An 18,171-nucleotide genomic window follows, 5' to 3' on the forward strand; every position below is an offset into this window, starting at 1 on the left:
TCGATACGAGCCGGGCTTCCTCTGTGAACAGTGAAAGCCCTGTGGTCTGCTACAGTCTGGAGGCCCGCTGCTGTAACCCAATCTCCATCAACCCAAATCAGCCCTGACCGGCAATGACCCGTGCCACTGACATCACCTTAGCTCAGCTCCACTCAGCTGACGACCCAAAACATGACCTTTGACCCTGAGTGTGTAGCTGAGGCTTCCTGTTCTCTTGATACTGAAGCGGGAGAGACACCTTCTTGAACTTCTTCCACTTTCACTGCGAGAATAAACTGTGAGGGTCAGGAACATATTGAGGAGTCTTCCGCTGCCTATAGTAAAGGAGCCTCCATTGTTTGTAAAAAGATGCTATTTCTTCCTGCTATTATGGTGCTTGGAGAAACATAGAGAAATCAGTTTGAAAATTATAGTTCCTGAAATTGTCTGATATGATTTTTTGTGCCAGTACTGTATACATGTCTTGCTGTTATGGTCAGAAAAAATATTGGTGCCAAATAAATAAATAAATACATTTTTATCAAACCAATACAATATTTGAACAAACCCACTGATATCACTGATAATCCATCCCTAGCTCCTAATTCATTTACCACCTGAAAAACATTACATTTAGCATTTTCCGTAATATTATTTGATTATATATTATTACATACAGATATTATATTGCTGCAATATAACATGTTGGAAAGAGGCCTGAGCTATGTAAACCCTTGCTGCCAATAGACTGAGTAACACCTCATGTGAACTTAGGTAAAAATTGATTTGCTTATGGAAGCCAAACTAAAGCTCCAACTTGCTGCACAGAGACAATTGAATTTCCTGCTACATATTACTTTTGTTTCCCCGGCAATATCAAATCTTCTCTCGGGCCTCGGCAGCAACACTTAATGGACAATTTGCTGCCTCCCACGCACGACTCGAAAGCTCAAACCACGTCACCACTTCTTCTACCTTATAAGCAGCGTCAAAAATAAGGGAGGGGTCAAAGGTCGGAACACACAAGATAAATTGACGATGTGGGGAGTTTATTCCCAAAGATAAACTCAAAGGGGAGAGAGACAGGGTGTTCCTCTAATGCCTCATCGTGATAAAGTGCTTCATAAATTCATCCACGTCGTGCAGGTAGACGGCTCCTAATACGTCCCAGAACCCCTTTGGGCCTAATGATGTGATGATCTGAACAGACAGCGTATTTCATCGGATATACGCTGGTGTGTGAACCTCTGGGATGTCCCATGTGGAAGCACTCACCACTCAGATAGGGAGAGAGAAAGACATTGAACTATAAGGACTTTGATGTTCAGGGTAAGATTATAGCAGTGTGATGGGTGGTCATTTAAAACGGTGAGCTACGCTATATATCTGCTGTATTAAATGTGTTCACGTGGCATCACACTATAGTTTAAAATTGAGCTGGGAGGAATAACAAAATTCTGTAGCCTAATTTGCTGTTTAACAACTGTCAGATTAAATATTGCTTGACCTTGGCTATGGTTCATACCTCTGTAATTATAGGGCCTATCCAGATGATACAGTTTAACGTCTTTCCTGTCCGCAAACAAAAGCGATTTTTTTTCACAATACTTCAGCAAGTGATAGTGGTGTTCATTAGCAAAGACATCATTGGAGGAGTTGTAAGCCATAAGATTTATCTGCCAAGTATTGTAGTCCCAGTTCAACATTTGCAGAAGATAACTTTTGAAATTTCTTGAAAATTGTAAATTTAGTTTTGCCCTCCATCATCAAATTGTACAATGTGACCGCAACTTTTTGGACATGGGACTCTAAGAAGTAACAAGATCATAACCTAACAAAGAGTTGGGTCTTACTATCAGTCTGTTGGAGACAAAACAGAAAAAATAAACTGTGTAAACAAGAAGTGTTGTGATGTCGCTGAGGAGATTTCCAATCGATAAGTCTGCTGCTGTTTTTAGAGAAAGCTTCCAGTGGTTTGAGCTGAGTGTGAGTGAGAGAACTGTCACACCTTAGAACGATCAACTAATTGTAGTAGATGATAGTTTAGTCCTAGCTATGTTGTCCAAGTTCAGTTCTGGTCTTGGGTTCTTTTTCTTTTTTGATGAAATATGATAAAACAAACAACACAAGTGTATCCGGCCTTAATGTTATTGTGTTAGTGGCATAAAGTAGTTTCCATATTATCATTTATTACAATAATACATAACCAAAAGTGTTTTTTTCCATCCAAAACAAACATCTTTTGGGTACCCATAAAACTACAGAGATTACATTTAAACCATGGCTAAAAAAAATAGGACTAGATCCAAAATTAGAAAAGCAAATCTGTAACAACAGTCCTTCTGTGCACCCCACTGTGCCCACGCCTGGTCTGTGAGATAACCCTGTGTTTGATGTGGTGCCTCTCTCCAGTTTGGGAGGCAGCCCTGAGCTCCATCCTCCCTCTCCGTCTCATTTCCTCCAGAGCCCATGGGGGCACCAGTGTGCTGCTCCAGGTCACTCCCCAGAGGCCCATGTGAGGATGAGAGGGAGCTGTTTACTGCTGCTCTCATATGCCCTCACGACTGGATTCTCTGAAAAGGATTTAGGTGCCAACGCAAACAATGACAAAAAAAAGCACTACTAAAGACCAGTTAGTTGTATGAAGTATAAGAAAATATCTCTGTCAAATAATTAATTTTGTGAGGGGATAATAAAGGTAATACATGTAAATTTTATGATGATTATTTGTGATGTGCACTTTCAATTATTTTGTGTACGAATTGCGCTACACAAATAAACTTGCCTTGCCTTGCCTAATGAAGAAGGTTATATAGTCATAATTTCAACATTATATATTGTGTCCTCTGTAAATTATTTAAATTTGCAAGGAGCCATCTGTACATCATGGCAACGGACAACAGATGAAAACTAGCCTCTTGGCTAATTCTGGCATGTTAAACAGTTACTGTTGGTCAACATGCACTGTCCACTATAAATAAATAAATAAATAAATAAATATTCATTCAAAATTGTTGCTTTTCAAATAGATGAGAAATATCTAACCATTTGTGCACTGAATTTATTGCCCGTTTCACTTTTTGGATAAATTATTCCACATGACTATATAACAATTATGTATAGAGCATAACATATATATTGTGAAGCTTTAGTTTTTTTGTTTTTTGTTTTTAATTATATGAATACACTGATATCGTCTCGAGCTGTGTTCAAAAATGTCAAATCAAAATCATAACTACACAGTATTTTATAATCCAAATGTTTGCCTTAGTTAAGTATGTCAAAACAAAACCACGCAATCAAAATGCTATCACATAACAAAGAAATCTCAGATGTGGCTGTATACTGCCAAGTCTGTTTGATATATATAAAAACAAAACTTCATGCCAAAATGCCTCCTGACCATTCTTTATGGAGCAAACAGACAACATTTGATCCTCAGAATTTTACACGAAGTGAACAGAGATTTCTCATCCCTGAACATTTATGATCTGAACATATAGATGCATAGATGATTGATTTTAAAGACAGAAAGACTAAACATATTGAAATAATCATAACTGCATATAGTGTACGTGCACCTGTACAATTTATGGCCACATTTGTATCGGGCTACTTTAAATCACCTTTGTCTGTCTGGCTTGTTTTCCTCGCTGCCGTTGTACTGACACTGTCCAAAAAGGCTTAGCTCAGTGTTAGCTTTATAGTTTGCTATCCATCACTGATAGACAGCCCGGGGAGGATACTTCCTGTTTTTTAGTGTGGGTGAGTCTGCATGAGCGGCCTTTGTGTAACCTGTCTGTTTTGCATTGGTTTATAACTTATCTGCTTTGCTTGTGCTCTGTCCCGCGATTTGGATATCATGCTATATTTTGCATGCAACATCAAGGGGAAAAAGGCCCCTAGTCCTTCAGCTGCAAATGAAAAAAACCTGTTGATCCTCAAGTGATGTGATTAACAATACCCTGCCATCCAATTTTAAATCCCCAATGTCTGCAGGGATTTCGATATATCAAGTCATGGGGTCAGATAAGGGTGCTCGTATGAAATAGCATAGAAGAAGGAAGGCAGTTGGCAAAAAGTCCAAATATCTTTCCAATTCAATGTCAACTCCTGCTTTGGATATCACCGACAAATCATCAAACATCTGGAGGCTGTGGATCTGTCAATAAAGGCACTTTTTGAAGATTACAAATGTTGACACTAATGCATTATATCATAATGGAAGGTTTTTATGAAAAAAGGGCAAGTGGGGTGTATTAACTCGAGGCAAACTCGGGAGCTATGCAAGGAAATGGTAGAGTTTAAGATTTGGCTGGATTTTTCATTACTTAGCATAAACAAAATATGCTACTATTGTGTGGGTAATTCAAGAGTTATAAGGGTTTAAATAAAACAGACCTGGCATTTGCCCTATGTCAAAATAAACGAAACTGAAGATCAATTCCACCAATTTGACTAATTAAGATATGACAAATCCCTGATTTTTTTCCAACTAAAAAGTTAAAGTGATTTTCTGATGGCCATTTTTATTACTTTAATATAGCAAAGACCACCTTTTGTAATACATGTAATAGCATTTTAGTCACAATTCTGCATTCTGCATGCATGTAAAAACTGTTTTTGCTTTTAAGTCACAATAAAAAAAATAAAATAAAAATTTAGCTACGTTATAGCTAAAATAGGTCCTCTAGTAATTTATTAGAATGACCTATCAAATTATAATGGACTCATTCTTTGCACTTTGGTAAATGTGATTTGTAGTGGCAGGACAGCAGTTTAAGACATTTAAGAGCACATAAGACCACTTTTCTCTTAGTTTTACTACCACTTCATCACTTTTCTTCACCTCCCACTGTATAAACGCGCTTACCGAGGGCTTAAGGATTTCCCTATTTGTTATCACGTTGTTTTGAGAAGAATTGAGCTCGACGGAGTAAGATTGCTGGAGCCAAGGGACACATTTAAGTTTTATTACTACCATGGGTTATATGTCAACAGAAGGATGCTTACAGTTCAGCGGTTATAGCCATTCCCACCCCTGAAGTAAAGCTTTTCACCCACTGTGAGGGTGCTCCCAGCTCTGCAGTACCAGAGGAAGACACTGTGTACTTTGACTTCCACTACTGTTTATCTTTCTTTGAGTTTGAGTATTTAGGCTTGAAAAGGTATAGCTGTGAATGTGGTGTACAAATGTGCACGAAAAGGCACCACAGTGTAAAAAAAGAAAAAATATAAATATCATAGACAAAAAAATTCACAATTTGTAAATATACACAAGTTATGGACCTATTTATTTTAAACTTTATTTATTTGTTTTATTTTTATTCTAAATCATTTACACATTAGTAGGGGAATGGGGAGACCTATATTTTGAGGAGACCAGGCTCTTATTGGGTAACAGTCCCCAACACTATATAACCTGCACATTTTCATAAAATAGCTTTGGATATTCCTGCTTTATTCAAGTTGTGCTATATTCCAATATTTCTGCACTAAGATTCTATCAAAGTGTTGAAAAATCCACTGTCTTTCTTCATGTCTTCAGGCTTGGGCCTTTTGTGTTGACATCCGTCGCTATAGGATACGATTACACCCCTTTAACTGGGTTCAGATGGGGAGCTGTTATTAAGCGGTCTGGACGAGAGCTGCTCCTGTTTACTGAGGATGCTGGTATTTATGTCCCCTAAACACAACCATAAACAAAAGCACTACCGGGGGCAACTGTGCGAGAGCGCTTATGGATGACAGATGCCATTAAGGGTTTTGGAACCACTTTGGCGGTAGAAGAACACACATCATGGCATGAAGAGGGCCCTAACCTTATTGTTTGGAAGTTTCTGTTTGAAAAGCATTGTTATCCTCAATTTTAAACTTTGGAGACAGAATTTCAGTTGTCTATGTCTTCAAATGCATTTAAATCTCAGATCAGCCAATACTGATTTTGTTCAATAACTGCACAATGAAGTTAAGCTTTCTCACACACCCCAGCCCCATGAAACCAAATGGAACAAAGTGGCAGACTACTTACTCCATAGTAGAATATCATTGTTTTATAACACAGATTCTGAGTTAACTCAAAGATTTACCAAAGTAATTGGAGTATTTACATTATGGACTACCGTAAGTCGAGAAAATGACTAGATACATGGTATACTCAGAGAGGCCTCCTGAGTAAGTCACAGTAAATGCAAAAGCAGATCAAACAAGGCTGTAAGTGTCAGATTACTTTATGTGGTGTCCTCAGAAAACACCAAACCGTGTTGTAATGTTTACTTAGGATTAAATGTTCTCCGACTCACACTTAAACAAATGATAGACTAGATGATAACAGAATACACGAGGAAACTCACTGTAGTCAGCAGGCTGTCAGCGCAGTTGACCACACTGACATTTGTCATATTGTGCTACAGTAATGAGCGTGCCTGGCTCAAGCAGCAAACTCAGTGATCACAGATATACATGTACAGGGATGAGTGCAGCCAAGCCACAACTCTGTCTGTATCCTGACCCGCTGTGATCCATGTGGCTTGGTGTCTCTTCAACGTGCTCCTCCAAAACCTCAGAATGTGAGCCACTAAACAGCTGCGTCAGGAGAAACTTAAATACAGCACGTGGTGTACTGAAGGAAGACCACTGCAGGGAATAAACAGGAGCCAATGGGAAAGAGACAGCGGTTAGGAATAATGGGATCCAGCAGTCACACTTCCATCAGTCTGCCTCAGGGCAGCTGTGGCTACAGGGGAAACTGACCTCCATGATGAAAAATGAATAATCCAAGGGGCAAATAGGTATGGTTTGTGTCTGACAAAAAGGCCAAAAAGGCTTAATTATATATAATTATAGTTACTGTCACAGACTAAATGATTCTGTATGGTACATATTTGATGTCTTTTAATATAAGATATAACTCAATACAAAGTACAAGGCTGTCTATTATTTTATTTGCATTTTAAATTACTTGACTTACTCTTCTAGTGTCTCGCACATATGACTGAATAGGTTCAATATTAGTTTATAAGAAATATAAGTATCCAGAAGTTCACTGCAGCTTCTCCTCAGACTTCCCAGTGATATAAGAGGATTTATTCAACTGGACTAAAACAATTATAGTCTTCCACCATAATGCCTGTGTACACGAGGCCCCCGACACAAAGGAAACCCAATTTGTTTATATAATTTAGCTGGCCATTTTCATCAGACACATTCTTTTTCAATGACTCTGGATATTATGACGGAGACACTGAAACCAGACCAGATTCAGTGTGGAGCGACCTGCCAGGTTTTAGGGAGTGCACACACGCATAGAGGCCAAATAAAAGGATTCAATTCAGTCCTATCCATCTTTTTGTACTTATCAAATGTAACACAATCGCCAAAGGTTTTAATAAGGGCTAGAAACTCCAAGCCTGTCTGTGACCCCACTGCCACTGTCATATGTAACCACTTGGATACAATTATTTAGCTAAACTGCAAGCAATTTGGGATGAAGTGTATATAATTAAGTGGGCTTCATCAGATGTGTTGCAAAAAATATAGGCTGATCTCAACCAGGGATTGATGGCTTTTATGTGCAGCCAATGGGATAGAGATAAAAGAGAAGTAGGAAGAAAAAGAAAGAAAAGGTGATCCGGACAACTTCAAATACAAGGGAGCACTGTAGTCACTCTGTTGTGTATGTACTGTACAGTCATGTTTGTTGTATATTTCTAAATCTTGTCAAAAAATCGACCAGATGTCTTTTCATAGTTTTTAATTTTTATTTTTTTTAATTATCTTTTGGAATCAGATCGGAACAGATAAGTAATTAAGTTGAAAAGTTTTAAAAATATAAAAAAATATAACAAATAACATTATATCCAAGGAAATTGAAAAGCTGACTTGTTTTTATAACCTTAAATTTAGAGAGAAAAAAAAAAAAAGTGTTTTGCTATAGATTTTTTAAAATATCAATATCGAACACTGTGTTTTTGGCAGCAACGGCAAGTTAAATGTCACATATCGGCTGTGGAAATGCGTGCAGAACCATCAGTATTTCTTACGGTTCGTGTGCTCAGTGTTCAAATCCAGACACACAAATGGCCCAATGCTGCTGTCAGAACAACTGTTGTGTAATTGTTGACTTACATTGTACCTTTAAAATCAGATACACTGCAGGAGGCTATTAAAGACCATTTGAAAGCCTGAACCTGTACTTGTGGCTCACAGTGTCAAGTGGTGCCAGGAAAGCACAGCGGCTAATATGAGAAGACAGCCATAACAACAATAGTAAAAATGTACATCCTCTCTGTATTCATGAATTATAAAGCAGCCATCACCCATTGTTTTAGGCCTGTCGATATACTACGTCCAGCAGGAGACTAGCTTCTTGGCATTGCACTTAACCGCAAGACAGCCTCGCTCTCTGTCCACTATTAGCTGAGCCTGACCTGCTCCCAAAGGCCCAGAGGTCAAAGGAGAAAAGACGTGAAAGTGCACACTGTCGGTGCTGCAGTGATTCTGAAACACACACACTTTCACAATAAGTATTTTTGTGGTGTTTTGTTTTAATGTTACTACAGGATATCATGAGCACCTTTGATTCAAAACTTATTTTGGGAAATCTCTGATCCCTTATACCTACTTACTGCTGTCTCCCAACATTTTTAGTACATATACAATATAAATTGGGGAAGAACTTAAAATTAAGTAGAAATAGTTGTATAAATCAAACAATGAAAGCAAACAATGGCAAAAATAGCAATAGTTGTAATAGTTTTAATAATTGTAATAGTGGTGGTAGTTTTATTACATAATTTAAGTAGTTTTGTTCCTAGTTTTGCTTCTACTTAAGTATTTGAAGTAATAATATTATTACTTCAGTTAAGAGCTTTACCGTTCCCCATTACTTTACCAATTCCCTTTAGACAGTTAACGAACACCCAAGCCCCCAAATCCTCACACCGGTCAACCACCCAGTCCTGAGACAGCCTTGCGGCGCACTGCGATGTTAGCGACTCAGCATGTTTTCAGCGCGCTCTGGACCTCTACTCTCAATCATCATTAGGGCTTTTGTGGAGTCCTGGGGTCTGGGCACATCGCCAAGATGTGTAAAAGTTTCCATGAGGAAAGCCTTGAATCCCCGTCAGAAAAACTGAGGCAGTGCGGAGATCCTCGAATACTTTTTTGTTGCCTTGGGGAGATGAGGGAGGGAAGAGTTAGACTAACAACAATCCTGTTTTGAGTTTGGGCAAACAAGCTGGGTTTCAGATGCGCAAACCTTGAATTAAAGCAGGAAATAATCATGAGTGAAAATACCCTGCAACATGAGGCAATCAGTGCACATATGTCAAATGTCAGCAAATGGCAGAGGCTGTGTGTTGCATGATGCTTTTTAGTGAATAAGGGCCCTCTGTTTTGCAGAGAGGCAGCTGGGGTGGATCTAGAAACCATTGATTAGCACTAGCCTCTTTGCAGTGAGCAGCAAATTCATGATTTCACCCATCACAATAGTGACTAATGAGACAGGACACAGGGGTACACTCACATGCCCCATACTGTGTTCTCTTACTCATCGAGTCCATAGGAAACAAATAAAGTGTGACTTTTACAAGCTGTGATGAAGACCATAAACTCATACCAGAGTTTGATTGCATCTGTTTAAAATAACTGTATGTTTGTGGTCACGCCTCACATATACGTCTGCTGTCATGGCATAGTTTCCATATTTAGCTTAATTTGCAGGTTTGTTTTTAGTTGTAATTCTGGCAGCTATTTCTGGTTATTGGTGTATGGCTCCTGCAAAAGACATACACACATTTAACTAAGTGCTAAAAATGTAAATATGCCAAATGTTTCAAATAATAGACATCTGAACTTGGTTCTTTTGACTGTCATCCACAAGGCTTTGTCTATTCTGAAGTTAAACTGGTAAAAGCAATGAATTATATTCTCCTCTCTGAGGAGGATTCTACTTGGATTCTTCTGAGATTCTGTTTGCCCAGATGGCAAGGGAGTTCACAGACCTGTGGATGGTAAGCTACAGTCACACAGGAGAGAAGTGTTCAGCAGGTTGTAATAGAGATGTTTGCTCCTGTGTGGTACAGTAGCCCTGTGTTGATGAGTTGAGTGATTTCTCAGAGGCTGTGTAAAAGCTGGCCTGACCATTGAGACACATTTTCTCTGAATGATGAGAGCTGGAGGCCTCAGTGCTGGAGTGTGGGAGGTGGTCTGCTCTTGGGGAAGATCAAGTGTGCTCCCGCAGTCTCCAAATCACCGGCCCACAATCGCACTCTTCAACACGGCTGCCGTTAAATCACTACTGCTGAGGTGAGGTCATCCGTCTGTCTTCCCTTCTCTGATGGAGCGCTCAGCTCACTAACATACAGCGCTAATGCCTGCGGACATAAGCAGGATGCCCTGAAAGCCGCCTTCCGATCTTATTTATTTTAGCTTAGGACTCATTTAAGGGTCTTGGGAGATGGCCGGCCCGTGGGTGGTGAATGCCTTCGGAGTATGGTATTACCACCACACACTTACAGGTCTCCAGGAGCTCACCGCACAGGCTCAAGCAGACGATAGCTGATGCAGATAGGCAGCACACTGAGGTCTTCCTCAATGTCCTTGATCAATCAATATGAATTCCTGTGCATCCCTAATGCAGCAGTAATCACTGCCTGACTACATTTGGCTGCTCGACTCACAAAATATTAGGCCTGCTAAAGTGACAGAGGATCGAGTGGTGGGAAGGGGAAACAAGGTTACATGATTTTAGTTTAGCACTGAACTGAAAGTTTGGTGTATCTTCTATTGGCAGTGTAAAGTGACTCCTTAACAATCTCGTTTGAGAAATGCAAAATAAAGCTTGAGTTTCACTTGATTCAATTTACAATGAACTAAAAAACTTTTGCCTGCCATAACAATTGAAAATAAAGAAGAAAATGAAAGCAACAATGTAAAAATTGTTTTTCCAGGTGAACTGGAATGAACTGATAAAAATGTAAAAACACACAATGCAAAAGAAAATGGGAATAACGGACATCTGACTTTTGTCTGTTTATGAGCTAAAGACTAATGGGACTCATCAGGGCTGACAGATCTGCTGACAACTACAATTCAAGTCAATTACAGTTCCACAGCACAACTCCTCTGGTCCCTGTGTGCCTATCATCCTTTAACTCCCAGAGCTGTGAGAGAAGAACACATCACCACATATGCACAGGTAAACTAAAGCTGATGTTAACAGGAAAGAGAACACTGCAGGCTTCAATAAGATGTCTCTACCACCTTTATAGAAAGATGTTTTGTGCTATAGACATCATTAGTCTGTAGCTCAAGTGTGAATAATAATAATAACAGCTTTCTACCAGCTTCTCATGGCTTTCCTCATCAACCTAAAACACGGTAAAACCTCCAGATATAGCATGCATGTATTAGTCTGTTTTCAGTATCTTTGACTTCATTCAAACTTTATGGGCTGAGAGTGTAATTTCACCATAACAACAAGTACACTCATGCGCTAACAGATAATGACCCCAAGACACAGGCGGGGTGGTCACAGGAGACAATAACTTTGAAAATAAGGTCCCTTGGTGCTACTGGTCTCATCGCCAGAGGGGGACCGGTGACCCTGCAGTCTCCCTTGATGACGTCAGCTGCGTAGTGCCACCGCCATAGGGGAAACCAAAGCACAACAAAACATGTGACAGCACCCGCCTGCTTGCATCTCTCCCACAGGCAGTGCACGAGGTGTCGGTCGGGGCGCCTCGGTGCAGGAAACCCCAGCCCATTGTTATGCTTCAATCATTAACCCTTGTATCAACAGTTTGGTTGGCTGTATGCGTGTGCCACTGTTTTTGTTACACCGCTCCGCTTGGCTGACCTCGCCACTGTGATGTTTTGACAGATTGTTTCGAAATCCCATCAAGGCAATTTTAGTTTTTTAGCGAGGACAACATATGCCGCACCACATGTTAGGGCAAAGCAAATAAATCCAGCCATGCTAAAATTAAACAATTCTGACGCAAATCTGCAGACAGGATTTAGGCAGGAAGTGGGAAGAGGTACAATAGGGTGCAACAAAATGTGTGGGGGCTCGCTGATAAGACAAGGTGTTGATTGCAATGAAGCCTGTGGGGTAAACTGTCAAAGATCTTTATATGCTGCTATACTAACATGGCAACACCCAGAAAAAAACAAAAGATTTGAAAAAAGAAGAAAATGTAAACTTGACTTCGTAACCTAAACTACTAAAAAGCAGTGTACCCACAGTAGCTTGTTTTGACACTCACCATCATCGAGGTACATCTGGTCCAGTTCTTGGGGCTCCTGTTTTATGGTCACGGGTATGGACGAGGAGCTGGAGTCTTCATGCAGGAGGGTGGGTGAGTTCTCTCCATTCTGACTGGAGACAGGGCCAAAGGGGCTCTCTGCAGGACCTCCAGGCGTGGATGGATGGGACACGGGGGAGGATGAGGGGCTGCTGCTGGGGTAGATGTGGCTATAACCGTGGGGTCCCGGGCTGTTGAGGTGGTGGTTGGGGCTGCCCTGAGACTGGAGCATGGTTAGGGAGGAGCTGTGGTCTGGCGAGGCGGGATGGTTGAGATTATTGGCGTTTTCGTGGATACTGGACAACAGTGGACCATGTGTGGGACTACTGGGCAGGCACTTGTTGTAGGCCAAGGGGGTGAGGTCGTGCAGTGTGGGGCTGGAGCTAGGGGGCGATGGGGTGATAGTAGTGTGGCGAGGGGGGCAAGGGTAGGTACCGACCATGCAGGCTTCAGAGTCAGGTACAGGCAGGACAGGGGTGAGACGTGGCGGACTGTAGAATGACTGAGAGTGGATAGGCAGGCCGCTCCCCATGGAGTCGTACTCATCGTTAGGCTCTGTCTTAATGATTGGAACTGGGGGAAGAAGAAAAGGAATAACAAGAGATCCACGTGAGCTAGAGTCAGTAAAGCAATGAGCAGGCAATTGTGGGTATGATAGCATCCATAATCCAAATAAACAACGACCAGTGGATCTGGGCACAGCGTCAACTTGGCAGTGCTCAAGAAGAGAAACCCCTACCACCAATCCCCTTTCTCCGCTTTACCACACAGAGAAAAAACAAAAGTGCAAAGGGGGGAAAGAAAAATGGATGAGTCATCAGTGTGGAAAGCCACAGCTGGCTCTAATAATGAATAAGACCTATTTTCTTTGGACTTTCTCTCTGCTCTGATATCCAATAAAACACTACTTTAAAGGAACGAGCTGCTGCTGCTAGAGAAGCCAAAGACTCCACGCTTTCTCCACACTCTAAAAGTAATTGTTTCTCTTAGGACCAAAGATAAAGGGAAAGAGTCAGAAAAAAACAAGAAGATTTGATTTTGATTGGGTCAGCTATGCTTCTTAAGGAGCTGTGGAGTCTCTTTTGGCGTTTGACACTGGAATTCATGCCAGAGTGCGATGACCCCACTTGACTGTTGGACCTCCATACTGCTACCAATCTGCCAGAGCATCTGCAAACAGCTATAGCTACTCAAGGTATCAGTCATGAAAAGGTGCACCATTCTATTGTTGAAATATGGTGTCAAATATCCAGCTCAGGCGCTATAGCCTTCAGAAAAAGCTGTCCACCTGGAAAATATAATTTAAAAGCTCTTAGAAGGGTTAAAATTGGTACTCATTTGAAAAGTAAAAGTTTTACTGGAGCACTGCAAGGCAATGTGTAAGACACGCAATCCACAATAAAAAAGCCCATTGGTCAGATATGATATAAATATATAGAGCATATTCAAGAGCACTGCCAACAGCAGCTAATAGGCTGCCGTTAAGATACCCAGATGCATAGCAAAGGCCTATGAGTCACAATGGATATACTGTTTCTATTTCTGCACATTGTTAAAATGCGTTAATGGGTGTGGCAAGTGTTTGATGCCAAACCATTAATGGCTTTTGGCTAAAGACTTTACATGTGACATTTTCTCTAAGGCACACAGAGGATACAGATGTCAATATGAATAAAGAGCGCTTGTCCAATGTGTGTTTGTAACTCACACAATAGGACCTTTGAGTAAGCCATGAAATATATAGAGTGCAAGTGTGTCCCATAAAAGCAGGCTTCTGCTGCTGCTGGAGTTTATTATTGTGGAGCTGGATTCAAAAGTCCTCGATCACGCCTCAGTCTCTGAGGTGCTGAGCTGCAGAGCTGTGAGCCCAACGGCAGCAGCCTGTTTACGTCAGCCCAGTGTGTGCTGTCTGCTGTGGGACAGGCCCCCGGGACAGGTCTCAGTCTGACGGGAGCACAGTTCAGTAGTCCCATAATGCAGAGGCCTACTGTTTAGTGAGTAGGCCTGGGGACACAGCAGTCACACCAAGCACTTCAGCATCTTCCTCTTCCTCAAAGTGTGAACCAGAGCTGTGTCAGGAGGCACAAGTGCGGCGTCACAGCTGGAGACAGGGAAGGCATTTCTTATGCAACACACAAAGATATAGGTTTCAAGGTGAGATTTTGTTCTTCCTGCAATGCAATCTTTACATTATGACTGAAGTCTTTATATTATAATCACTCTAATACAATTAACCAAATGTAAAAATATAAAATAAGGATTTTCCCCACCACATGGTGACTATAGACAAGGAGTTGTGAAAGCAAAAACCCTGCTGAATTGTCCTAATGGCGTTCCTTCAGAATATTCCACATTTTTCCACGATTCCCCCTCTGCTCTTGATATAAACATGGGCGTCCCTCCAGTTCCAGTCGTCTGTGTGTCTCTTTTGCACTTTGAATGTGAAGCTGAGAAAACAGATTCACCAGGCACGTCCTCACTTCAGCTGGCTCTGATTTCCTCCAGAGCGGTGGGTTATAGCCCAGAGACAGTGGATGCGCCGCACATGGTCCTCTCCCTGCTTTGGCAGCCTCCCTCCTGTCTGCCTGGATTACGCTGATAATGGCTGCTCTCTGTATTCTACTACCTAACTACAAGCATTTGGCCTTTTGCTTTTTGGAATTTGTTGTACAGAACTGCAATTATTTGATAGCTATATTTGATAGCTGTCTGTTCTATGGTTTCAAATGAGGCTTAAAATACCAATGAATAAAATGCCAATTAAGAAAATAAAATACAATTGAATTCAGTCAGGTTTAACTCTTGATGTGATGCTTTCCTCTTTGTGTGGGAGAATGTCTTCCTCTTCCGTTTATTCTGGCCTTTTGCTGATCTTAGCAAAGAGATGATTATTTTTCAACAAATAATTGATTTCATGTTTGCTAGTGCTTTTCTATTGCTTGTGACATTTAAGAAAAAACAGGTGGCACATTGGACCATATCCCACTGTGTACAATCTGGTCTCCCAGCACTGGTCTGCCTGCACTGTGGGACTTAGTCAGGGCTGCTCCACTCTTTCCAAAGTAGAATATGACTGTGCAAAAATGTTATAAAAAGAACAATGTGTGCATTATACTGGCTTTTCCTGTATGTGTCATAGAAGATGTTCTGTCTCCTGCTGTAACCACAAACCAATGCATTTAAGGGGGAGAAACTGCAAATGTTAAGAATAGACCACCGTTCTACAGGAATCTCCAGTCGGCCTGTAAAAATAACGGGGTTCCCAGAATCTCGGTTTTAGGCATACTTTTCCCAGCTAGTTTTTGGGAAGGTTTGTTGTTTAATGTGGTTGGTAGAAAAATGGTATGTTATTTGTTCAGCGACACGTCACATGTTACAGCTCACGCACAACCACTCGAAGGAGAGGATGGAACAGTCAGGCTGATCCGGGAACTTGCCATGATGTACATTTTAAGATGGCAGACAACCAAGAAAGCCACAAATGTTCGTGAATATGGTTTTTAACATACATATTGGAAGGCACTCTTAGAAAATTGCATGGTAGGACTAATAGTGCTTATTATGTCTGTCTACATTTAGTAGACACAAAAGCAAACTTTATATTCAGAGTAAATATTAACATTGCAAAGTAGAAGTAGTTCGATAAGTCCAAGTAATATGCCCCTCTGATGTAATAAAAATATTATAAAAATCTATTTTTTGGTGGCTGCATTATCTTTTAAGAGTCCTAATAGTAAAAAACAATATGAGGGATGCTTGTTCCCTATTCATTGTCACTTTTAGAAATTTAAATTATTTTGAACTAACAGTACTCTTACTCAATAGGTCTATTTTCAACAATAGACTCAACAGCAACTTTATTTCTATCACTTTTGACAAGTCTCTCTCTCTCTCTCTCTCTCACTTTCTCAGTAACTCTCTCTCTCTCTCAGTAACTTTGAATGGCTTAGTTTCCACAATAAAATGATAGTCAATCTGATAAAAATATGGTATAGCTCTGGTTTGGAGGAAGCTGACACTGGCTGAGATTCTTATCAGTTCAGGTCTGTAACAATGCACCCTGTTTATAAAATAAAAAATAAGTCAGATTTTGGCTCAGCACACATGAAAACACTATTGTATCAACAAGGCAGTCACATGACCTGAGTGGAAAATAAAGGTGGTTTTCACAAGCATCTGTGTCCCAGCGCGTGTTTGTCTCATCCTTCCGCTCTTTCAAACAAGTCGAGCTATTTTAAGTATCAGCTTAGTCTTTTTATAGATGAGCAGACACCAGAGTGTGAAAGAAATGTACTCTCTAAACAGCGTCAGTGACCACAAGTGTGCTTGAAGTGGGACAGTGGGCCGGAAACCAGTTTTTCATAAACGACCAGCAAAGAAGTGTTGACAACAGTGTGTATCGAGTGTGTGTGCTTGTTCATACCTGGCGGATATTACACCAGCATACTGAAACCCTGAAAGCAATGGGCTTCGCTAGAATTTACCTACATATTCTGAGTTTAAGTGAATCTTTTTCGGTCACCTATTTTTGGTAGATTTCAAAATAACTACTGCACCATAAATATCCCCATGTTGAAGCTTGTGTTGAACTATGTCTTGTAGGTATAAATGTGGAATACTGTATACTCACAAAACAAAACAAAAAAAAAGTTAGTGATTAAATCTTAATTTCATATTTCTGAAACTGGTTTTGATATCTCTGATGATTGATGTAAAACATAAACAGGAAGTTCTCCATTTTCTACAAAAATGACACTGTCTGATATTTGTGGACTGTCTATACAATTCTAGCAACACAATATATACTCAATGTTTAATTTACTCAGCTATACAGTATTGTAGTGCAAATCTGGAATAAGTATAGCGCAGAATCATACAGACCTTAGCTTTAACACAGGGAATTAATTGTGGTCCTTAGAGAAAACATGGCCCTGCTTGTGTGGTCCACGCTGTACTTGTGGTTCAGTCTGCAGCCAACAGCAAGTCATCTTTTAATTAGACCTGTGTTTGTGCTCAGGGTAATGACTCAGATTCACTCACTGCAGGCTGATAAGGTCCTCGTTCTTTGTCTTAGCAGCTCACTATATGAAATGGATATTCTATATATGGCTCCGTCTGCCTCCGCTCTGGCCCAGTTACCCACAATGCACTCTTCATTACTGTAATCAGGCATCTCCAAATAGGGCTGACCTGTACTGTCTCTAAAAGGCTCATCTGAAATTGCTTATCTCCTGACTGCAATGGACATAAATACATCTACTGATAATCGAACTGTCACATCGTATTAACAGCTGTGGGCGTAGAAAAGTGTGCATGCAATACTTATCCGATACCACATTAGATGCATTAGGCAGCAATCAATGAAAACAAGATACAATTGTTTAAATGTAATGGATCGGTAGTTATCAAAAAGAGGGCGAGGCTTTCAAAGTTGCTGACTGGTTTACTCAAATAAGGGATGGGCTGGCTTAATATAATAAATACTCTCATGAAACTTTACTCTTCACTAAGTTCATTCATTTTTTTTTTTTTTTTTTTCATTCAACTATAAAAAGCCTATCCTAGCAGCTATGGGACAGTAGACAATGGTTAGTTATAACTTACAGGCATGTCAAGATATTTAGTTGATGATGGTCAAAATATAATCATTAGAACAAAACAAAAATATTTACTGAATTTACTGAAGTTTTAAATGTTTTTTAGTGGTCCAAAGTTGTTTCTCATTTACCTTATGCATTCGAAGCATCCTATTATTCACAGTGATGAGTTTATAAGTGCTTTTCACAACTCTCGGAGACCTGTGTGGAGTTTTGCCATGACAGCTAGTATGCTAACCTCACACTTCCTGATTAATAGATAATAAATGCTTTCTAATTAGATGCAA

General features: G+C 40.3%; 1 protein-coding gene across 1 annotated transcript in view; it reads right to left on the minus strand.

Annotated features, from left to right (window-relative positions):
• LOC117384418 (nuclear factor of activated T-cells, cytoplasmic 1-like) overlaps positions 1-18,171 on the minus strand; it is a 57,008-nt gene that overhangs the window by 5,423 nt on the left and 33,414 nt on the right. Inside the window, exon 9 of the mRNA XM_033981741.2 lies at positions 12,249-12,860. Within this exon, the coding sequence (XP_033837632.1) occupies positions 12,249-12,860 (612 nt within the window). The remainder of the gene's footprint in view (positions 1-12,248; positions 12,861-18,171) is intronic.

The sequence above is a fragment of the Periophthalmus magnuspinnatus genome, chromosome 16 (assembly GCF_009829125.3).
Source record: "Periophthalmus magnuspinnatus isolate fPerMag1 chromosome 16, fPerMag1.2.pri, whole genome shotgun sequence".
NCBI classification, from domain to species: domain Eukaryota; kingdom Metazoa; phylum Chordata; class Actinopteri; order Gobiiformes; family Gobiidae; genus Periophthalmus; species Periophthalmus magnuspinnatus.